At 36.8% G+C, this 25583-nt stretch overlaps 1 protein-coding gene and 1 long non-coding RNA gene across 2 annotated transcripts in view; one reads left to right on the top strand and one right to left on the bottom strand.

Moving 5' to 3' along the window:
• The first annotated feature begins 240 nt into the window (after positions 1-240).
• OXR1 (oxidation resistance 1) overlaps positions 241-25583 on the top strand; it is a 226982-nt gene continuing 201639 nt past the window's right edge. The window contains exon 1 of the mRNA XM_058174310.1: positions 241-316. Coding sequence (XP_058030293.1) covers positions 300-316 — 17 coding nt within the window. The 5' untranslated portion in view covers positions 241-299. The remainder of the gene's footprint in view (positions 317-25583) is intronic.
• Positions 9727-25583, bottom strand: part of LOC131193903 (uncharacterized) — a 147802-nt gene continuing 131945 nt past the window's right edge. Inside the window, exons 2-3 of the long non-coding RNA XR_009154056.1 lie at positions 18206-18303; positions 9727-10395 (exon numbers count right to left, since the gene is read on the bottom strand). This is a non-coding gene — a long non-coding RNA (uncharacterized LOC131193903). The remainder of the gene's footprint in view (positions 10396-18205; positions 18304-25583) is intronic.

Here is a 25583-nt window from a genome sequence, read left to right as displayed (position 1 = left end):
TGGTTGATACTGCTATCTTGAGTTTTCTGCTCTAGTGGGCTGTTTAAGGTGGTGGTGAGGTGATTGGATGCTAGAATGTTGGAGGACAGCTTGTCTAAGAAACTTTCTCAAGCTTTCCATCAGCCTTATCTGTGTTTCTTCAAATTCATATCAAACATGATTTCTGAAAATTATTTCTTAAAACCTATTAAACTAAGATAGCAGATCTTAACATGAAGATTTTGTATTTTTCCCCAATAGGGCTACAAGATCAAGATTTTGTTGATTTCTCATCTATGTGAAGCAAAACTCTTACCATTATGTTTAGCACTAAAAGGTCAGTTAATTTTTATCTCTCTGTTTTTTATTTCCTAAATCCACTGGACAATATAGAATTATGAAACAAAATATAAATATGATGTGAAAAGATAAATGTGAACCATGTGTACTTGTTCAGTAAACTACTTAGTCTTAGTCTACTTACTAAAATAAGGCTATGCATGAACATGTTGCAATAATATTTGCATTCCTTTTTGGGGTGGGGATGAATGAACATACATTTGTTTACAATTTATAATTTATGTCTCTATTTGAAATACCCTGCTTTCCAGTCATCTACTAAGTGATATGACTAGCATTTGACTATTATAATATTCTACTTGTTGAATTTCAGAATAAATCGAGTGGTTTGGATATTCTCTCCTTAGTAGCGAATTCATGTTCTACATATGATTTGCTCCTAGGTTGTGTACCTTCACTCCAAAATTCCATAGTATTTGCTAGGAAATAATGTGTAGAGCCCAAGGTGTATCCTAATTATCAAACAACTGCCTCTCTTCTCATTTCATGTTAGAAATGAGCAATAAGCCTAAGCAAATCCTTCAGATTTCCCTCGCCTCTTCTCCTTACACATCTCTCTTTGCCTCTCTATTTGACATGCTAACCTTCATGTCCCACTTGCAATGGAATGAAGATTTATTTATTCAACTTATATGGCCATCTCACTTGCAAAACAACTCTGGACAGCTTCTTATAAGCATCAAAAATAATAATAAAAACAATGCATATTAAAAAAAAACAGTTTGGCAGTTGAAGACACCAATCAATGTATTGCAATGACCCTTAGAGACAGATTCACTCAAGACGCTGGCCTGATGCCTAAAAGGACAACCAGGTTGTCAGTGTGAAAAATCTATAAGGCAAGGATCATTCAGTTTTCAAGGGTAAAATTGTTCCACACCACTATTGTTGTGATGTTGCACTTATTGGGGCCTATCAGATGGTGTTGCTTGATAGAATTTGGAGCCTGCCAATGCTATTAGATATGGTGGGGCTAGTGCTATTTGTACAAATAACGTTATCAGTTCCATTAAAAGCCTTAGAATTAAGAACAAGGACATTGAATTGCACCTGGGAACCCTACTGGAAGCCAATGCAGTTTGCAGAGCAATAATGAAAAATGAACATATTAAGGCATACCTACAACTACCTGTATGACTGATTTTTGAGACAGTTGTTGCTTCATAATGCAGATATAGCCTACATATACCAGGAAGTTCTGGCAATTATAACTCATTGTCTGATCGCCACATAACTCAGGGCTGTCAAATCCGTGGCCCGGATGCGTCACGCGGTGGCTACTTCCATGCCCAGTTTAGTGAAGGGGGGGAAAAAGTCACGATACGTCACGTGACGACATCCTGACAATGTGAGTTTGACACCCCTGACGTAACTAGACTACTAAAATGTATTGTACGTGAAAAATTACTTTTGAAGATGACTTTGAAGCTGCAGTATGATTGATTCAGAATGCAACACTCCAAGTGCTAACAAGAAAAATCTATTATACAGTTATACCTATTTGCCTTGCTGGTTATCAGGAGGCTTCCAACCCCAATTCAGAATGCTGGTTATTATTGCTATAATTCCATATGGTATGATGCTGGAAATTTCCTAACTTAAATCCTGCCTGTCCTTTGGTGGCCCCTTAGCAAGGTCCTATTCTAGATCTCATTCCCAGGAACTGAAGGCAGGCTTTCTCTGTAATGGACTGCATGTTCTGATTGCTGTTGAAGATCTACTTGTCCCTGTCCCTCTTAATATTTTGTAAGGTTAGAACCTATCTTGTTATTTAAACTTGTCCAGTGCATTGCAGACAACCATTTGAAATTGTTGTATGATCCTGATTAGGTAAGGTTTCCAATGTTTTTTTTTAAATATTGCATACACCACCTAGACACTTTATATTGGGGTAGGTATCTAAATATTAAATGTGTGTATTCAAGCTTTTGCACACTACCTCTGACTGGCTATTTAATATATACCAGAGCTAACAGCATCTGGCTGCAAAAGTGGATGTTGATGGCTCAAAATAATAAATGGCAAGCCCTTGTGTTCTGTAGCCTATCTGAAAAAGCAAACCAGGTCATACCAGTTAATATCTAAATGAGAAACCATTGGGGAATCTCAGGGCTGTGGACTAGACTGCAAAATACAACAACAAAAACATTTTCTTATTGTTGCAAGGAAAACATGAAGTCTTCATGAAGTCATCAGGAGCCGAACTCAACTCAAAGGATATTTAATGTAATAAACTATAGGTTACCACCAAAGTCATATTTATAGCATTCATTCAACTCTTATTATATGGCTGGGCAGAATGAGATACGTTAACATTGTATTTTTTGCTCATCTTTAAAATATACTTTCCATCTTTGGGGATATAATGCAGCACAGCAGTAGAAGATGAGGATGTATCTGTGCAGTGGATGAATTTCTTGCTCCCTCCCTTTTACACATACATTACAAATATACAATAATTGGAAAATTTAGGAGAGAAAATCACTAGTTTCAAGGACAACAACAGGCTCAGGGTACTGTCCACAATGTTTACTCCAGACTGCAAATTTCCATTGCACTCTAAGCAGTTCATTTTAGAAAAGAGAAATGTGCCTCATTTTTAAAAAAAAAAATCAGTATCAATACAGGGGTGGAAATTGTAGAAGGAGAACAGAAGTGAGCAGGCAACTGAAAGAGCTTTATTGATTCAGTTCGTGGAAGAACATGCACATATTCTGTTTAGTTGGGGGACCCAGATTTAAGTGGGAGTTCTTTTGTTAACAAACACAGAGATAAAACTTTAACAAGAGTTCTTGAATCTTTCTGCTGAGGTGGAATGTTATTTTAAACAGAAAAAAAAATTGAATTATTCAGGAAAGACAATTAAAATATGGTTTTGCTCTCAGAGGAAATCTATAAGACAGAGCTTGCTATGTAAACAAGGTCTATATAACAAATTACCACTCTTTGATTTCAAGGATAAATAGTCTCTTGCCAGACAAAGGCAAAACCATTAGAATATTAGCTACTTGAACCCTCTGGTTCCTTCCTTGCTCTGAATGATCAGACCAGGTTGGAATCAGTAGAAGGAATTAATGGTAATGTACTTTTAGTCTTACTTTTAGTTTGAATCTGTAGTGCCATGTTATGGGGTGAGCTCCCGTTACTTGTCCCAGTTTCTGCCAACCTAGCAGTTCGAAAGCACGTAAAACATGCAAGTAGAAAAATAGGGACCACCTTTGGTGGGAAGGTAACAGTGTTCTGTGTGCCTTTGGCATTTAGCCAGCCACATGACCATGGAGATGTCTTCGGACAGTGCTGGCTCTTCAGTTTTGAAACAGAGATGAGCACTGCCTCCTAGAGTCAGGAACGACTAGCACATATGTGTGAGGGGAACCTTTAACTTTACTTCTTTTACTTTTAGTCTTATTCAAAAATGATGCTATTTTATTATTGTACTTTTGTGCTTAGGTAAATTAGGTAACTAGCAATTATTATCAAACATTTAATTTTAGCAAGCAGTTTTTAGCTTTTAGTTTAAATGTTTTTGATTATTTATTGATCAGACTAGACTGCATCATAGGAAAAATAAAGAAGAGATAATATGTACTTCCTGGACCATAGGCTTCATCCCGCTTTTCCTAACAGTTGAAAATGGACAAACACATAGCACATAAGAAGTAATTTGAGCCTTGTATACTTGTCAAACAGATAGGATCCCCTGGAGTGGGATTTATAAGTAAAGACTGAAAGTCATCCATTTTTAGAAATTTTCTGTACACCGAAGAAGAACTCGGATAGCAACAGAAACCTTCCTCTGAGACTTCTGCCGTCTGTTCAGCAGCTTCACTGCAGGATGAGAATGATATGGATCTAAAAAAGGAGATTGTAACAGATTTTATAACCAGACAGCCTTTATTGACAGCATAGGTAGTTGGTGACCACAATTTAAAAAAAAAAAGCCAAGATGGACTCTCTAAAAGAAAGTTTCATAAAGTCTATTGAAAACCAACAAAAAGAAACAAAAAAAAAACAATGAGAGACTGCCAGGGCATGTATCCTTAGTGCAAAATCCACTGATTGTGCTCAACAAACACCAGTGGAGAAGAAAAGCCCATCTTATGTCCAAACTTGACTGGAAGAAAAATGGTCAGGGAGAGCCTAATGTGTAGCATGGAAAAAGGAGGGGGGAGGAAATAGAAGTTGTTATTTGCATTTGAGTCAGGCCATCCTACAAATATCAAACCGAAGAACGAATAGAGGATGCTTGGACTTTAAAAAAGGCAATTGCCCTGCCCTTGAACTAGCTTCACATGCTTCTTTACTAGTATCTGTTAAATCTACTGAAAGTGAAATGGTTACCATCCAGAAGAGTAACAATTTACAGTTTCAGATATGTTGTTTAAAGGAAACTCATCTTGAGTGACTTCTTAATATTGCCAATATTTATGTTCATACAGAGAAAATTACTCTGCTTTTAGTTTAGTTTGCTCACAAGAATACTGTTTCTTTACAACAGTAATAAATTAAACTGAGATAAACTCAAGGACGCTCCACCAGTGATGCCCTTGAGAAGGTACTATTTGCAATATCTATAAAAAGAGAGTGTGTTGATGAGTCTCTAGAAGCAAGGCTAATTGACTCATTTGGTGCCTTGCCAGAGCAAGGTACCAAAAGAGTGGCAAGCTGAGCAAGTGGACATCTTAAAGTGACTGGATGAGTTGCGAACTCTGGTAACAATGTGCTGAATGGCCAAATCACTAATCAATTTGGTCTTCCTAGCTGCCTAGGACTGTTGCTATGAATCTGAGAAGCAAAGTACCAGGATTGCTGTTATGACCTTGGAGAACCCAGATACAGATAATTAATGAAAAGTCCCTTGGGGTTGACCTTAATTCTCCCAGACTGCACTTGAAAAAGTGACGCAACAGCTATTTTTTTCAACGCATAAAGTTGCAGAATTTTTTTTGGCCTCAATCAGATCAAGGCCCCACATTTGCCTTCAGGTTTTCAACTTGCATGCCCTGGCAAACATCAGTGAATTAGTAAAAGGAGAAGATGAAAATTCTAAAGACCTAGCTACAATAGGAAGGAATATTTTTTTTGCCATTTAGCTAAGACTTATGGGCAAAAGGCCAGCTGTGGATCTTGTGCACCTCTCAAAATTGCCCACTAGTCTGTTATTACCTCTGTTAAAGTTGACTTTAACGATTGCCCACCTTGACACTCAATCTATTATTATCTTCTTTAAAGCTGATTTTAATGATAAAAAAGACTATCCTTTCATACTGTTGGTATCCAGGAAGTGTTCTCTTTGCCTATGCCTTCCATTGGAAATTGTGGCAGGCTCTTCTGCCATTCTATTCATGGAATATCAGTAGATGGAACACAGGTCCAAAGATCTTGGTTTTGTGAATTACATTGCTAAGTTGGTATACATTTATTTCAGGAAACCTAATCATCTTACTTTTGATCGTTACAAGTTCTTTTCCCTGCTAACATTGTCCAGAACAAGATGAGGCACAATGATATGAAATTCTATGTTTCCAGATTACAATTATGCAATACTTTAAAATCATTGCTAGATCAGTGTTTCTCAACTTTAAGGTGTGTGGACTTTTAATTTCTCAGAATTCTGCAAGCTGAAGTCCACACTTCTTAAAATGTTGCTGGGAGGTGAAATTCACACATCTTAAAAGTTGCCAAGGTTGATGAGATACAGTGTGCTAGACCCATTGGAGTTTTATGCAATGTTGTTAAATAATGTCATGCTATTATTGGTTAATGTATACATCCCACCTTTGTGAAATCAACCCCAGATTAACATCTTGTGGGCCAAGTTAGATGTTTACTCAAGCAATTTCATACTTTTTTACCCCTTTGCTGATGTTTCTAATGCAAGAATGGGTTTAATGATAACGTACTCTTTGCTAAATTCTATCAATATCCTCCCGATACAGGTGCACTCGCTTCTTTATATACCTGGCATTAAGAGAATGTGATAGGGAACTATAAGGACTGTTTTTATTATAAATATTGAGCAAGCTAAATTTATATCCACTGGAGGGATGTTAGTAATGATTTACTTGCCAAGTTTTCTTGTAAGATCTTCCTTGATTAATTATAGGATTAATCAAGGAAGTGGCCCATTTTAAAAAAATTAGAGAGCTAGTCATACAGTTAGCATTTTCCTAGCATCAGAGCAGCAAGAGAATTCGATAAATTCTTTTTAGAAACAGAATTTACTATCACTGTGATCCAGTCCGGGCTAAATGAATGCATCAGTGAAAGTGACACTGAGTAACTTCTAAGAAAGTTTCACAGATTTTTCCTTATAATAGTTGAGGTGGACTTGGAAATTTGTATCTTACATAATTATATTAATTTTATTTAGCTATTCCAACCACCAGTATGTGCTTTGCTACTAGACCCAAAAAAAGAAAAAAAAATCTGAAAGTAAGGCTTATCCAGTCAACCCTAGTTTGATTCTGACTACTTTGAGCCAAGAATGAATTGGTTAAGATATTTAAACTATATAAAGAAGATCCAGCTTCACATTCCATCCAGGTTTTTTTTTCTTGCTATAAAAAACCCAGTGCAAATACCTACTACAAATAGAATTTTGTAGGACCTGCTGGCCACAATTAATAAAATTACAAGCTAGGAATCTACTCTTATTGGGTGTCTGATGGCTTTTCATTCAATTTCTAGCCCACTTTCTCCTATTTCCTAAAATCAAAGTATGCTAGAGTCATTTGGGGCCAACACATTCTCAAGTTAACTTGTTTGATTAAATCGAAAGTTCCATATTAACCCCCATCGCAAGTTCTGAAAAACAACAACAGATTGCTAAACAACTTAAGCCCAATAAAGACCCAGGAAGCAATTTCTGCTGAAGTCCTATATAATAATTTGGAATGATGGACCACTATATTAGTTTCCATGTTTATTTACACTGATTATACTGTACAAATACTAAAGGATTGGAGTTTAGGTATTATACTTCCCATTTATAAAATGGATAATCAAGATTAACCTGACAACTAAACCCTTCATTTTAAGCATAAGTAAGTTTACATAATAACTCTCCAATTGTGTTAATTCAGAACATATTTTGGCAGATGAACGGCAGTTTCTAGAACTGAATTCTTTGACTATTCCCTTATACCACAACATCTGGCTGAAAAATATTCATCTGAACCAGGTGCTACATTATGCATTGTATTTATTGACCTCAGATCTACCTGATATCATATCCAGATCAAAGTTGTAGGTAAACTCATAAACACTACAATAGAAAAAGGGCTACTTCTAGTAATGTACAAACTTCATGAGAATGTTTGGTGGATGATAGAAGCAAGTTAGAAATTTTTAAATATCTGGACACAGTCATTCAGAAACTGTACCATCACAATACCAAACTATGTAATTCAAAATATAGAAAAAAATAGTGGCAGTTGTATAATGATTCCACTTATAATGCCAGAGGAAAACAGCATGTCCCAGTAGTAAAGCTTTATTTGGCTGAAGTACACATGTCAATTTTGCTTAGTCTTTGGTTGATACCACAACAGTTCCTTTGTCCCTCTGGAGCAGATTCAAATCCAAACATTAAGGACTATATTTCAACTGGCTCCTGGTGACTAAGAAGGGAATCTAGTCAGACTGTATTAAAGTAGAAACGACATATAGATTTGCATTGTTGATTACTAGTTATCAAAGTTACTCCTTTTTTCATAAGGTTAAGGATTCTAATTCAGTGAACTGGACGGGGGTTTGACAGTCAGTGCAGATAATTACAATTCAAGAGGGAAAAATATATCCCTGAAAAAAACTGCACTACTATGTGTTCTCAAGAAAGGCCATTCTAATGAAAGGTGCCTGATCATTACCCTCAAGCAACATACTAGACATTTAGAAGCCCGCTTGGGTCAATCAGTCTTATTTACTAACAATCCAACTCCAATTAGGTTTTATAAATGTATAAATATAAGGGCAATCCTCTAGAAAATTCTTGGTAGCAGTTGACTGGAGATGACTACTTTTCATTTCTGGAGAAAAAGGATTACCCTTGAGTTGGCTTGGAGAGCATACAATAAGTGGGATTATAAATTGGCTTCTCCAGGAGAATCTGACTCTTGAAATAAAATCCAAATTTTATTTCAATTTTTTTTGTACTATAATAAGAACTTAGCCAGTGGTTCACCCTGGAGTTGGCGCACTGGTAGAGGCAGTGGTGGGAGGCTCCGCTCACCTGCCTGGATGCTTCTGCGCATACACAGAATTGTCACGTGTGCGCGAGTGCGCACATGCGCATGAGCGTACCGGTAGCAAACTAAATTGAAACCCACTACTGGACTTAGCTATTTGAATTTGTGTACTACATAGAACTATAAAATACATTTGACTCAGGCAGAGGTGAAATCTACTTACTTTCCTTACCGGTTTGGAAGTCCACGCCACGTGCACACTTAGACCCTCTGCGCATGTGCAGAAGGTAAAAAGCAGGTTACTTCCTGGTTAAAATGAAGAAGTAACGACGTCCGGGTGGGTGGGCGGAGCCTCGTGCTGTTGCCGGTACCAGTTCTCTGAACCTACCGCTGCCACTTTGGCAAAACTGGTCTGAACCGGTAACATTTCACCCCTGGTCTCAGGTAAAGATGGATGTGTGGATTGCTAGATGTGGCCTGCTGATGGTTTACTTTCCTGCACCATTGTGAGACAGAGTTCAACTGAGCTCATGGTGATTATGTGGAGCCCAGCTGTGCAGTTTTGTTGGCCCCAGTAAGAATTGATTTCTTCCATGATGTATATTAAACTTCCCTGGAAGTCTCCCAACCAAGTAGTGACTCTGCTTAGACCGGGTCAGCCAAATGTTGCTGCTTTGAACTGTGGTGGCGCAGTGGTTAGAATGCAGCACTGCAGGCTACTTTTGCTGCCTGCTGGCTGCCTGCAATTTGGCAGTTCAGATCTCAGACTCAAGGTTGACTCAGCCTTCCATCCTTCTGAGGTTGATAAAATGAGGACCCAGATTGTTGGGGGCAATAGGCTGACTCTGTAAACCACTTAGAGAGGGCTGTAAAAGCACTGTGAAGCGGTATATAAGTGCTATTGCTTTACTAATGTGTATGGAATAAATTATACTTAAATTCTCCTAAAGATCATATTTAGTGCATAACCCTTGAAACCACCTTAGGTTACTGAAGAATTTTCATTGTGTGTCTGTCATAAAACTGTAAAGGCAACAAAATTGGATAGAATTGGAATCAGTGCATTTAAGAAGAAGAGTGTCTCAGAAGAGATAATAAGACTTATGTGAAGGAATGACATTCCAACAGTTCCACCCCCTCCCGCATCACAAAGAAATGACTCCTTGAGATGAAAGAAAGAAAACAGATGGAATTATAAAAGAAGGCTAGTATTTTCATAATTATTCAAAATAATGATTAACAACAACAAATTGCTTACCTATAATAGATAAAATCAGGGACTGTTAGATGTAAAAACATCAGGATCACATGTGAAATTCCAATTAAATGGATTTATTTACTAATCATGCCTATGCCAAGACTCAACCAATGGTTAGTACTACCTTGGTGTAGTTGCTGACACTTGGTGTCAGATAAGAGTCAACAGAATTTAAGAAGAGTTGTGCTTAGTCTGTTTGTGGATACATAGGGACTCCAGGCTGATTTCTCTTTTGACTCCATCTCCAAGTTCTGCTACTTCTTCTCCTACAGGGACTTCCTGAACTCATCAGAGTTATGAAGAAAATGCAGCTGATTTTTTAAAAAAACACCATACTGTTCTAAAGAATGAGTCAGGCACTGCTTCTTTTTTTCTCAAGGGCTAGGTAATAAATATATACACACAATTTAGGGAGACTTAGGCTCAGCAGTCAGTACTTCTGTTGTTCCAAACACTTGTGTTAAGCCAAGCCAATTGCATCTTTTTGATTTATAGTTACTGGGGCAAACAGCTGTGAGTCACTTGTCATCTTTGTTTTTCATAATGCTTCAGCAAATCTTAACGGATGTCTTGCAGGATATGGCAGTGCTCTTCTCCACTGCTGGCTGCCTGTAAAAAAACAAGAAAAAATTATTTGAGAAACAAGACAATAAATTGTGGGATATGGGCTTTATCTGGCTATGGCCCCAGAAAAAAGTTTATGTTGATTCCTTATCCTGAATGCTTGAGAACTTCTATTGAGCAGTAATACATTATACATCCTTTTACTTTGATTTTGAAGACACACAATAGTCAATTAGTGGAGTGAAGCTGAATTGATCCTGTTGTGCCATATTTTTATTATATAGTATAATATTGGATAAAGGAGATCAGGATTATCTCTTTTTTAGCTACTTCATCTTATTATGTTCACTTTGGTATTGCTAATTATAATATAGAGGCAGTTCTTAGCTGTTTCCCAGTGTAGTTTACTGTCTAATGTTTATATCATGGCTTTGTTGTGTTGACCAGCCATTATTCAGGAATATCCGTGGGAGCATTTATTTATTTGTGGATGGCAATTGAGAATGGGATGGATTACCACTAGAGGGTGATTCTGACAGCTGCAGTAATTTTGAGAACATCTCTGAATTCACTCTGTGATATTGATAACTGATAACTGATCAAATCAAAATATTCAATGAACTTTTTTGCCTGTGTTACTTCTTGATCTTTGGGATGTCTGTTCTATCTTTCTCATCTGCTTAGGACATGCTGTGTCATGTTTACCATTGCTGGCTTGATATTTTGCAAGATCATTACAATATATAAAGATCTTTGCATTTCCAAAATGTGTAAATATTTATTTCCATGACATAATTCAAAATATGATTTAAGTTTGGAAGTTCTACTAATATCACTTTCAAATATTTTGGTGATTGTTCTTTTTTTTTTCTATTCCAAACCTCATCAACAGGATTTTCTAGCATTTTATACATTTTATTCCATGTTTTTATCTCATAATTGAATTGCAATAAACAAACACACTTCAAAAAAAACAATCATTTGAAGTAGAGATGGTGCTTCAGACAGGAACCAAGTTCCCTTCTCTGCCTTACTTTGGCTGGCAATCTCTCAGCTATCTCCAACAGACAAAGGGAGTCCCAGCAATGGAGCATTGAAGCCACACTTAAAACAGGGAGTGGGAATGCCTTAGAAGGGTTGGGAAAGGTCCTGAGAGACCTAGCACAGGTTGTGTGGGAGTGTTTTTCCTCTCAGTGGCAGAACATCTTGCTGGATGAGAATGTATGGATCAGTTCCTCAGAATTCTTCTTCAGAGCAAGGAGTGGACCAAGATTGTCCACAAGTGCTCCATATAATGACTTCCTGTGAGAGCATAAGATATGGTCTCTGGTGGGTTCAGATCTTAGGGAACTGGGGTAAGGTCATCACTCCTAAGTTGCAGTTTGGTATATTTAAAAGCAGACTGGGTTCCTTTCTTAACCACTCTAAGAAATTGCTAGTTAATGGCCTTTGAGATGTTAGGAACATTCAGAAGGGCAAGTTTCATGATAGCTGGGGAAGTATTATTGACTAGAAAAGAAAAGATGATAAGATGGGACTATGAAAATTGAAGAGAAGGAACTAGAAAGAACTGAATATTATAATTAAAGCAGAAGAGACTCTTTAAGACAATGCTTCTTTTAAAGCTTTAGTTAAATATTGTCCAGGTTTGAGGGAGAAAAGACTAGTATTCAATAGAGTAATGAACAAAGGACAAAACTCTTAATGGATGGAATTGTCTCCAGATCTTTGCAATTATGAGTATACTTATCATTCTCTTTTGTATTGTGTGTATGTGTGTGTATTTGAGCTGCATAAGGTGAGCTGCATTGCTGTTGTTTAGCTTTGCGTTCGTGGTCGTGCTACATCTTCATGGTAGGTGTCAGTCTGCTGCATATATGGATTGGTGGGGTTTGAAATGGCTAATGATGCAGCTGCGGTCTGCCTTCTGGTCTGTGGTCGTGCTTCATCATCAGTTTGGGTTTGAGTCTGCTTTCCACGTGGATGTGTGGTGGTGACATGCCGTGTGGCACTCGTGAATGTGGGTCTTGCGTCATTCTTCATGTTAGGGACTCATTTGTCGATAAGGGCGGGTTTCCAAATGGCTGGTAGGCGGGAGGTATCATCTTGTTTATTCATGCTGTGTGGGCATTTTTCTATCTCGATGGCTTCTCTGATTATTCTGTTGTTAAAGTGTTCAATTTTGGCGATAGTTCTGGTATTTTTAAAGTCAATTTTATGTCCTGTGGCTTTAAGGTATTGGACCAGGGAAGAAATTGGTTCCTGTTTTCTGACTGAGTTCTTATGTTCTTCAATGCGTGCACTTATTCTTCTGTTGGTTTGTCCGATGTATGTGGTGCTGCAGGCGGTGCATGGGATTTCATATACTCCTTGATTTTCTAACTCAATTTTGTCTTTGGGGTTTCTTAGGATGGTGGATATTTTTCGGTTTGTGCAGAATGCTGTCTTGATGTTGTGTTTATGGAGGATCTTGCTGATTCTGTCTGTGGTGCCTTTTATATATGGGACGAGGGCTGTCGTGTCCCACCCCCACTCCGACGAACGAGTCAAGGAAATCCGTAACAAACTTGGCAAGAAGCCTCTGCAGCTTGCCAAGTGCCTTCGAGGTTTATCAGAGCAGGCAGGAGTCCAATTTGTGACTTCAGCGATAGGGTCCGATATCAGCAAACTAGATAAGACTTTGCTTGACTCAAGGTTGGAATGCCAAAAGCAGGTACTTTATATAGGCTGTGGGGTGTGGCTCCATGACTCAGCATTTATCCAGGCCTGCCCCACCCTTCCTTCTGCTGGCGTCGCCTCTCAGATCTCCGGAAGCGAGGGTCCACCCACTCTGAATTGTCTTCAGCTGGATCTGCTGTCAGCTTCTGGGAAAGGGAGGGGTCAGAGGAAGTAGGCCCAGGTAATTCCACCACCTGGCTGGCTTCCTGCTCTGAAGGCTGAGCCAAAGGAACACACGCTGTATGAGTGAGGTTTCTTGGGCTTCTCCTTTCACTCCTTGAATCCTCTCCGGGCATGGGGCCAGGGCTGGGGGCTGGAGTCATGACAGGCCGTTCATCTTCATTATTAGACTTGGAGTCTGATAAAAGGCCTGGTTGGAGATGGGAGGGGCCCAGCTGAGGAGAGGAGGGAGGACGAATCACAACAAGGGCTTTGCTGGTTTCTTGTTCTCTGTCTTGGATTTTAGTGGGGGTTTCTTTATGGATTAGTTTGGTAATCTTATTTCTTTGGAATCCATTGGATGTTAGTACGTTAGTGAGAGTGTGTAGTTCGGTTTTTAGGTGTTGTTCATCAGCTAAGCGTTTTGTTCTGGAGATGAGTGTCTGGATGCCTGGATGTCTTAGTCTACAAGAAATTCAATGGCTCCCTTGGACACACCATTTACCAGAAGAAAATACACACAAACCGCTATCTGCATGCACTCTCACACCACCACCTAGCACAGATCAACTCCGTAGCCAAGAAACTCATCTCCAGAACAAAACGCTTAGCTGACGAACAACACCTAAAAACCGAACTAAAAAATAAAATTGGCTTTAAAAATACCAGAACTATCGCCAAAATTGAACACTTTAACAACAGAATAATCAGAGAAGCCATCGAGATAGAAAAATGCCCACACAGCATGAATAAACGAGATGATACCTCCCGCCTACCAACCATTTGGAAACCCGCCCTTATCAACAAACGAGTCCCTAACATGGAGAATGACGCAAGACCCACACTCACGGGTGCCACACGGCATGTCACCACCACACATCCACGCGGAAAGCAGATTCAAACCCACACCGATGATGAAGCACGACCACGGACCAGAAGCCAGACTGCAGCTGCATAATTAGCCATTTCAAACCCCACCAATCCATACATGCAGCAGACTGACACCCACCATGAAGATGTAGCACGACCATGAACGCGAAGCCAAACAACTCAAATCCCCCTGCAACTCAGACTAACCTGAGCACAACCAAGCCCCCCCCAACAGAACACCCCCCATCCAATCAGAGCACAGCCAAACCCCCACCCAATCAGAACACACCTCCACCCAATCAGAACACAGCCAAGCTCCCAACCAATCAATTCAAACCCCCACTAGCCGTTAAAAGGAAGAAACAGCTGCGATCACACATTGCTCCTAGAAGCACGAAGCTGTAAACACCAGCCTGAAGATGACAAATGAGACTTTGTCGAAACGTCACCAAGACACTTCTAATTTTACGTGGAGAAAACCCGAATAACCAAAGACCTACATACAAACACCTGCGAAAACCTCAGAATATATGTGTGTGTGTGTGTGTGTGTGTGTGTGTGTGTGTGTGTAATATAATATAATATAATATAATATAATATAATATAATATAATATAATATAATATAATATAATATAATATACATTAACCTAAGTATATTGTATATATTATAGGTTATTTGATAATGAGGTTGTATGAAAATACAACAAAATAGGGCTAATGTTGCTATTGTCTATCTGTTTAGGCCAAGAGGATGTTTTTTTTATTATTTTTTATTTCTTTTATTACAACAGTATACACAAACAATTGTCATAGATAAAACAACATATCTTGAAGAAAATATATAAGTAAAAAAATATGCATCAACTATATTAATTTGATATAATGAAGGGAACAATAGGACAGGAACGGTAGGCACTATTGTGCTCTTATGCACGCCCCTTATAGTCCTCTTAGGAATGGGGTGAGGTCAATAGTAGACAGTTTTTGGTTGAAGATTTTGGGATTTTGAGTAGAGATTATGGAGTCAGGTAATGAGTTCCAAGCATTAACAACTCTGTTACAGAAGTCATATTTTCTGCAATCAAGTTTGAAGCGGTTGACATTTAGCTTGAATCTATTTTTTGCTCTTGTAATATTGCGATTGAAGCTGAAGTAGTCTTTTATAGGAAGGATATTGCAATAGATGATTTTGTGTGTTAAACACAGGTCATGTCGAAGTCGACGGAATTGTAAGTTTTCTAATCCCAGGATTTCAAGTCTGTTGGTATAAGGTATTTTGTTGTTTTCGGAGGAGTGAAGAACTCTTCTAGTGAAATATTTCTGGACTCGTTCTATTGTATTTATGTCAGAGATGTGGTATGGGTTCCAGACGGATGAGTTGTATTCAAGAATAGGTCTGGCAAATGTAACAAATGTAATTAAATAAGGAAACAAACAAATTTTTTTTCCTTATTTAATAAAGTATGTTTTAAGCAGATCACACTAGTAAAGTACACTGCTGTTCATTTTAACAAAACTAACAGAGTGCATAGGCTTCCTATAAGTGTATTTCAAGCAATACATCACAGAAAATCTGTTGCCATAAAAACAACAGCAGAATGGGCAGAATTTGTTCCAGGCTCATGATAACCAGATTTTCGAAGCCTGATTCCACCAAATTAGATGCAAGGATACAAATGTCAGAGTCTAGATTTTGAAAATCTCTTTCCTTTGTCTTTCTTATCTAAAAAAAAAAGGAACTATTACAAGTTTAAACAGATGTTAGTAGACATTCTGTGTCTGACATTTTTAAAGCAGAACTAAAAAAAAGTTGCTGTTAAGCCCTATAATAATAATTTTGTGTGTTTTCTGTGAGAAGCATTCTTGTGATAGACAGTTGCAAAGTAGCCAGATTTTGTGTGTTTCTAATATTGCATAAACAAGGGAGAAATAAATAGGGGCAACTTTTCAGATTTTTAGCAGTAGTGAGCCAATCACATGAGAATATTCAAGGCATTGGAAACTCTGTCAACAGAATGGTATCTCACTCTTTTTCAGTAGAAAAAATAAAGCATGCTAGTAGCAATTCTGAGAATTTCAACAAATCTATTCTTGATGCAAATAATAACTGGAAAATTAAAACTGGGACTGACAATAGTTGCTTATATGTGACAAACAATTTAATTTATTAAAGCAGTTTTTAAAATAGCATAGTTTCCTATGAGTAGATCTTGGAACAAAGCTTTTGTGTAAACACAGCCATAAAGTTTTCTTGGCAACGTTGCAGAAATGATTTGTCATTGCCTTCTCTCCTGCCACCGATTTATCTTGCAGGCTTAAATTTTTGTGGTCTGCATCGAAGTCTGATCCTGCTTAGGCCATGCAAAGTTAGCCAGGTTTTTCCAAAGAAATTTGATGCTGTCTTTTAAGTATTTGACATTTTCACCTTGAGGTTGTTTTCAGATAATTTAAAAGTATATACTGTAATGTTAGCTACCTTTAGAACTCTGTATTTTACAGTGTTCTCAATACAAACTCCCTTATGAAAATGAAATATTGTGTATCTTTTGGTAATCACAATATAGTTAAATAGAAAATTAATATTTTGCTAACATATTAAATTATCTGATGCAATGAGGTATTATGTAAAAATAAAAGCATCTACTCATGAATTTATGATTAAAATGTTGTTTTAATATTAATATTAAATATTAATGTAACACATAATTATATGACATTAATATTATTTTAGGTAAAGGATATCCATTATTCTTTCTTTTCAACTGAGATTAATTATTGTAGAGATATAACAGTATTTTAATTTGTTTTCTATTAATGTTTTATAACACGTTATAGAAATATGTCTATCCTGCGGTGGGAAGTGAAATGCTGCTTATATTAGAGATTTATTAAACTTATGAAAATTATTTACAAATGTTGCCTTCTTATGACAGTAAAATGTTCTAAATTTCAACATTTGATTTTTTTTTCTACTTACCATTTTGTTTGAATTTTTGATTAGGAGTCTCAAGTACAATTTCATATGCATTTTGTGTCTGGTCTTAAATACCTCTTTCCATTAAAGTTTTAATTATACACACAGCATGTAGAAAGACAATCATCTCTCAATTCTGCTCCAGATATACCAAACAATTATTTCTTGATAATGCCCAGTTGAATTACATTGATGGAAATCTTTTTATAAAAATGTCACTATCATGTTGTTTGTAAACACTGCTCTTCTACTAAGGTTTAAACATTGGGAAGTGGGAAAATAATTAATAGAGAATAAATAAATAAATGTTGCTCTGCTTCTCAGTTGCCAGTTTCTTTAAGAATGTAGGCTAATTTGTTCTCTATCAACTTCAGTTTGCAAACAGCATTTAGTGGTTATATCCTTATTATAATGACTTACATAAGTGTGCTAGTGAGAAGATATTTAATTAGTCAGTAAAATAAAGATTACTGTCTCCTACAGATGGTTCAGATTAGATTGTATGACAAAATTGGCTTTTGAAAAGAACCTTTAAACCATGAACAAATAGTTCTTTGTGAAATACACACAGATAAATGTGTGTAGCAGTTATTCAGTTCCATAGTAACTGATATAATTAGTTTATTAGAATCTTCAGGATTCTGTTAAAAAAATTATAAGAGTATTATTAAAGCGTTAACTCTGGTTAAATCCTGCTTCTCCACTAATATCACTGGAATGATATCAAATTCCTATATACAGTTCACATGAGAAAATTCTTCATGCATACAGTAGTAGGAGTAATAACAGCAGTACTAGTACTTTTTTACAACCATTGACCAGCTCATTCATGCATGTTGGTTTCTATATGAGCCAGAATCCTGTGGTAAAGAGGACCTAACTTAAAGTGAAACCAAGGTATATATAATCAGGGTACAAATATATTTTTTTTCTGCTGAAAAAATAATCAGCTGAATATTTTATTTTATTTAATTGATTGATACCTCATCTTTCTGTTCTGGTGAGTAATGTTTGGCATGATAATATAATGAGTTCTTTGGCTTTTTAAATGCTTGATATACAGTATGCTACATATTTATTGTTGGTGGTCTTCCCCTCCCTTTTTTAAAAAAAATGTAAGAATAGTAACTTACGTGTTTAGTGATTAATTGAGTCTTTGTAGGAAACACTGTGTCACCTTCCGGATTTTTTGGTGCTGTCCTTGGTACTGATTTTCATTTTTCATTCTTTGCTTGGAATATAAGAAAGAGAGAAGATATTTTTGGAAGACTGAGAGTTGAAGAGGTAATTAAATCGAATCTGAATCCAGACACCACAAATTAGAAGAATGTCCAGGGAAGATTGTGTTATAAAACTGCCTTTTAAATATTTTTTAAAAAAATGGCATAATAAAATGACTAAAGAACTTCAAACTATATCGTTGGAGGAAACAGAGGTAAATGTGACTTGTTCTTTGCCTATTATACTCATGATTTATATCATTATATCCACCACTAATCATTAAAGTAGTATGTAGTCGTGCACAAATACAAAATGAATTTATAATGTAAAATGACAAAGGAAAATGGAAGGGAGGAAAGCAAATGCTAGTGATTAATTATGCAATAATTCTGGGCTGCCATGCTATGCTCACTTAGCTTGGCAAAAGCCCCACTGAACTAGGGAAGTACGCCTGAGAAGATATGTGTAGGATTAGATATTATTTGTACAAACTTACAATTGGTTGTAATTTCAGTATGGCATAGTATTACTTAGTACTAAAAATCAAGAAGCCCAATCAAAGCATGTGACTACAAATTAATGACAGCAGGCACAGTGATCGGCCTTAGAATAAGATATTCCAGAATAAGAGAACAAAAGAGAATGAAGTGGTAAACAGTATTTACATTTTAGGATTATCTATTAAAAGTAAAGAAACCAGAAGGTCCTTATATCCTTTTCTGTGAATTTGTTTCTTTTTTAGTTCTCAAACAACCACAAGATATCACCACATTTTCCAATAATGAATTGTTTGTCTTTATTTTATCTTTATGAATATATGTCCCAAGATTTTCAATCAATCTAGCCATAATAGATAGACGTTTAGCAATTTAACACATCTGGAAAGGTTTTTTTAAAAAAATAAAACATTCTGCACTATGTGAACGCATTTCTCCTATACTTACAAAACAACTTTCCTGAATGCTAACATGATGAAAAGAGGAGTAGCAAAGTCTCTTTTTTCTGATAGATGGAATGATATGTCATATGGAAAGGCACAGGGTGAAGAAAAATGGAATAAAGTCTGCTGGCTATCCCCAAATAAAAATTAAAGAAAAATATATTTTACCAAAGGAATTGGCACACTCTTGATGTCTGAAGACTGTATTGAAGTTTCTGTGTGCATTATGTGTTCTTAGGGGCAGGACAATGATGTAAAGTAATCATGACTATTTTTCTCTTTGTAGTGGTTTAAAAACTCTGTAAAGCCTATTGTAATACTTGCCCGAGCACTGTCATGTATTCCTTGTGGTATCTAGCAACAGATGTTGAGAAATTATGGCAGCAGTTTTCAGCAATAGTGGTCAAAGGACCCTCTGGGCTTTGTGGGGGGGGGATGGTCAAAGGAATTTTGAGTGAGTGTTTTGGTATTGGGATATCCAGCTATGTTTTCAGATACTATCTGCAGTTCTACACTGTGACCTGATCCTGTTAGGGACTGAATGGTGACAGCACAATACCTTGTGAGAAAACCATTGTGTCAGAGAGGTAACAAGATCAGCCCTGATACTCTCACACATGGGAAATATCTGTTAATTTGGCTAAGTTTACATTCATCCTACAGAAATTTGTGTCTAATCTGCCTATTTGCCTTGATTGTAAATGAACTGAAATCCTATAATAATGATTGAGCTATCATGTTTTCTATTATATTAAAACTTTTAGATTTATTCTGAAAAAAAATTGATGGATGGCTATGATTGATGATGACACGGAGAATCAGTTATTTGGGTTAGGTTATAAGCACAAAATAATTTTTAACCTTGAGTACTTGTTCTTATTATCTTTAAAGAATAGAGACTAGGAATAACATAATAGTAGAAACCCAATAATAGTCCCATAAAATAGCAATTTATTGTTGCAATGTTTACAATAAGGCAACAATTCACATCAAATATAAACTAACAATCGTTTCTTCTTCTCTTTACCTTTTGTTATAATCAGACAAAATCAAACAGTTAAATCTATTACAGATCTCTGATTATAAAATAAGTTGAAACTTTGTAGAAATACGATTAAACCAGTTGACTTTGGCTAGATATTTGGGATAGCCTGGGGGGGGGGTTTACTCAGTGATGTCTTGGAACAAGCATCTTGTAGAGAATCTTTGAAGCCTCATAAATATATAAATTATTTAAGGTCATCAGGAAAATGGAAATCTTGATATAGCATGGAGCATAGACAACCTGTATTAAGAAATGCTGCAGAGCAGTTAAAGTTCTGTTGGAAAGTGGAGAAAACACACCTGGAAGGAGAAATTATTAAAAAAATTATAGATTGTGCAGAAATGAATAGATTAACTTTGCTAATCAAAGAAAGAGAGGATTCAGAATATTTTAAGATATTGGGATAAACTTTATCATTGATTAGAAAAAAGATACAGATAAGCAACGGGTAATTGTGTAAAAGAAAGGTATAATTAGAATACTGTGCTTGTGAAAAATGGTAATGGATTAAATTGAAGTGAAGAAAGAAGAAACAACAAAAAGATGGAGCCATGAAAAAAAGACCGAGATGTCACATGGAAGGAATGATTGATGTACTAAATGTTTGTTTGGCTATAAAATAAAAAACTTTTTTTTAAAAAAGCAGTTAAAGTTCTGTACTTGGCAATGATAAACCTGAGTTCAAATCTCCACACAGGCATATGATTTTCTGGTTGAACTTGGACAAATTATTATTTTTCAGTATAGATTTTTCAATCAAGATTAATTGTGAGAATGAAGTTGCTTTATCAATGCATGCCATTCAAAAATTGTAACATTTGTGGAGGAACCCAGAAGCATGGCAATGATTGGATACTTCCTTTAAGGGAAGGGGCATAATATGTCTCTAGTATGCTCATCTTGAGCTTTAAATAAAAAATGACATTGATCCTCAAAATCTGCTTATGCAGCACTTCATAATGTTCACAGGAAAGAAATAATTATCACTGGTATATTCAGCAAATTCTGTTTATCTGCTTCCATAAATTTATGTGCCTAAGCATTTTTTAAAACTACCATGAAACTAAGGCAATTAGAATATAAATATTCATGGAAAAGAATAACTAGCCCTATACTTCTTATACCAATGCTGCGAGACAATCTTCTTATAAGTCTCCTTATTCTGATAATAAACATAACAATCTTCCTGGTGCAGAACACAAGTTATTTATGGCCAGAACTTTTTGAAAATTTCATAAGAAGGTAGCAATGCTTACATTGTGTTAGCTGGACAGTTTTTCAATAAAATGACATTTTAAGATATGTACTACCATTCTTTATGTGAGCCTTGATGAGTAAAAGGCTCTCTCCTAAAACGAGCAGATTCGTAGTTCCAGACATGTGTATTGACAGAAGTGCCATCAGAAAATAGAGACATATTGTTCTGTACTTAATAAGATAGATTGGCTTCCTTATCCTGAAGCATTTTCTAAGTGGATTTCAATGAATTTATCCACGCTTTCGGTTTACTGTAAACATCTTTCACTTAGCATTTAAAGAACTTTCTCCAATGTGGCAGTTCCCAAAAATTAATTTTGGAAATTTCCTATTCATAGGAAATGCCTAGGTATAATTAAAAAGATGCCAGGCATGTAGAAAAATATTTAATGTTTGATTTTTGTAAAACATTGGTTAAAGGCAGTATATTCTTAGCAGACAGTTAATAACTGAATGGGAAGTTCTGAAATAACAATATCCTAATGAATGCACATGTCTCTTCCTTTTTAGTAACTTAAAGCATCAATAAAAATTACAGGTAGATGCTCTGTGTTGAAAATAACCTCAGTGAAATTTTAAAAATATGCAATATGTTTCCCATTGGCAGAGATTACGTGATATTTTACAATAATAGAGTAACATTTGTTTTTATTTAGACACTTTTAAATATTGTGGTTTTTTTTATGGGTGTGTGATATGTTCAGTATAGCAAATTGCAATCCCTATTTTGTTGTTCAGTAACTGTTTTTTCTTGCTTTTCATTTTTTTCATTTTTTGTATCGGGCAATCTTATATAAATATTCTGTGAATAAAGAATAGAAAATGTTCAGGATTCATAGACGGGATAAAACATCTTGAGATAACATGACTAGGAGCAAACCCAAAAATATTCCTCCTATAAAATCACTGGAAGCTACTTCACATCAGAGTGAGTTAGCTGAATCACAGATCTGACAATTTTCTATTGTCAGCTAGTCTTACCATACATATTTTTTAGCTCTCTAAATGGATATTATTACCAAAAATTGTCCTAACTTTTAAGGATTCTAATTAACAGGTACTGAGATTCAGCTTAATTATTGTCTGTCTGTGGCATGAATCTGTTGAAATGACATAATCACAAAGACTACAGTACTTTGACAAAACAGGAAAGCATGAGACACAACCTACAGAAGACTTCAAACATTGTGGATGAAGTTTGATGGAATTTTGTTTTGAATGAAAAAGTCAGCTCTGCTAGAAATATGAAGTTTTATGATCATGTGTGTAGGATGTATGGTTAGTATTAAAATATGCTGTATTTGTATTAAATACAAAATGCACAGGTACCGGATATGTGGTACCTTGCTCAATAGTAGTAACTGTGAGAGGGATCTTGGAGTCCTAGTGGACAACCATTTAGATATGAGCCAGCAGTGTGCAGCAGCTGCCAAAAAAGCCAACACAATTCTGGGCTGCATAAACAGAGGGATAGAATTAAGATCACGTGAAGTGTTAATACCACTTTATAATGCCTTGGTAAGGCCACACTTGGAATATTGCATTCAGTTTTGGTCGCCACTATGTAAAAAGGATGTTGAGACTCTAGAAAGAGTGCAGAGAAGAGCAACAAAGATGATTAGGGGACTGGAGGCTAAAACATATGAAGAACGGTTGCAGGAACTTGGTATGCCTAGTTTAATGAAAAGAAGGACTAGGGGAGACATGATAGCAGTGTTCCAATATCTCAGGGGTTGGAAGAGGAAGAGGAAGTCAAACTATTCTCCAAAGCACCTGAGGGTAGAACAAGAAGCAATGAGTAGAAACTAATCAAGGAGAGAAGCAACCTAGAACTAAGGAGAAATTTCCTGACAGTTAGAACAATTAATCAGTGGAACAACTTGCATGCAGAAGTTGTAAATGCTCCAACACTGGAATTTTTAAAGAAAATGTTGGATAGCCATTTGTCTGAAATGGTGTAGGGTTTCCTGCCTGGGCAGGGGGTTGGACTAGAAGACCTCCAAGGTCCCTTCCAACTCTGATATTATTATTATTATTATTATTATTATTATTATTATTATTATTATTATTATTATTATTATTATTATTAAAATATGTTATAAAACATGTTTGGTATTAAAAATGTTATAAAGGTGTAGGATTCAAAAATGTATGTGTGAAGGGATTTCAGGCACTCAAAATCAATACATATTTCCTTTCAGTTAAAGAACACTTTTCAACCCAAAGGTGCTTTTTCAATACACAACTAGACTTTGTTTTTCCTTGAAGACGTTTCACTTCTCAAATAAGAAACTTCTTCAGTTCTTAATTGGAAAAACAAAGCCCAGTTGCCTTTTGAAAAAGCATCTTTGGGACAACCATGATCTGGATGACTCTCCAAAGGCATGAATACTTTTCAAGAACATTATTCTTATGACCAATAATTGGAGGGAAAAATATAATAATTCATAGGGTTGGTCAAGGTTTGGCTTATAGGCACAGGCAAGGGAAGATCTTGCTAATCACTGATTGCCCCACAATTCCTTAATTCCTCTTGGGCCGAGTGGGTGCATTTTCCCCTTCTATTTTTCACTAGCAAGAAGCCAACATAATTTCCCCTCTAGGCTTCCTTTCTCTGTGCTGCCAGATTCTCTGAAAATCAGAAGAAGTTTGATATGTATATACAGCAGGAAGTATAGCAGCTAATTTAAAGAGACAGCCCTGTCAGACAAGTATGCTCATTTCCCTTTTTAAAAACAAATAATGTCCCCTTGGCATACAAAGTAGATATGTAGATATGAGACTTATCATTGGATATTTAGCTAGGCGATAGTGCCTGTCCTTTCTCACTGTGGTCCTCAGTGATGCCCGCCCTTGACCTGCTGTTTTCAACTTTGAAAATATCAAATAAGCTTCAGGCTCACCAGAAGGTGGGAGAAATTACCTTCCAGACTGTATTCTCTGTACTGATATAAGAGCACAGTAGGCATCTTGCAATGTGTTAACTATCACAGACTGAGAGGGATAGATGTACAGGTTTAAAGGCCTGTTGTCATGCACTGAACTGAAGATATATCCTCTGATAAAGAAAGAGACTGTAGTAAGGTTTTATAATCTTGGTGAAGTGATATCACACTATTCCCTTCCTGGTTCTGATTTGATAATTGAGTAATTGAATTGGGGATCAGCCATGCCTAGAAGAATGCTACTTTTTCTGTGAAGAAGATAGAGCAGGTCTGTCAAATTGGCTGTTGTGGTCCGCCGGCGGCCTGCGGAGCTGGCATCAGAGTCAGACAGGGAGGAAGTTGGAGAGGAACATGGGCCAGTCCTGGAGTCTGGGGAAGGCTCGGATGAGGGCTCTGTATCGGAGGCACAGAGGGGGCCAGGGCCATTTGGGAGTTATGTGCTGCCTCTAGAACATCCAGGGTTGGACATCAGTGAGGCAGAGGAACGGGGTAGCCTGTTCCCAGTGTGTGTATGCACAGATCTGCCAAAAGGCAAGAACAGTTAAGACAAAAGGAATGACTTGGGAGTAGGGTTTGGAGATGATTGGCCTTTCCCATAAGACATAAAGGAGGAGCAAAAGCACGTGAGCCTTTGCAGGAAGCAACTTTGTTCTGGTCGGTTTAAATTCTGAAGCTCCGTTTTGACTCTGTGCTCCATGTGGCCTTGCAAAGCTAATTGCCAATTAAGTCTTTGGCAGCATGTCAAGGGAGCTAAAGGTGGGTGCTTATCAGCCTTATTCCGAAGGACTGTGGCAGATTTCTGTCAGACTCTTTACAAACTATTTGTGACTCATTATGGGCTGTGAATGAACAGAATTCACAGCCGTTGAAATAACAAGAGGGTTTTTGGGATTAATCGTGTGCTTTTTACTGTCTCAGGAAGCCCAGGTCAGAACATTGGCAGCCCATGGGCCGGATGCGTTACACGCAGGCCACGTCAATCCTGGCTCTGGAAAGGCAAAAAACATCACGATACGTCAAGTGTCGTGACTGAGTTTGACACCTGTGAGATAAAGGAAAATGCATCTGGCATGCACAGGTGCAACAGTTTCATGGTGGACAAT

The sequence above is a fragment of the Ahaetulla prasina genome, chromosome 3 (genome assembly GCF_028640845.1).
Source record: "Ahaetulla prasina isolate Xishuangbanna chromosome 3, ASM2864084v1, whole genome shotgun sequence".
In the NCBI taxonomy this organism is placed as follows: domain Eukaryota; kingdom Metazoa; phylum Chordata; class Lepidosauria; order Squamata; family Colubridae; genus Ahaetulla; species Ahaetulla prasina.
This window is presented reverse-complemented; position numbering and strand designations above follow the sequence as displayed.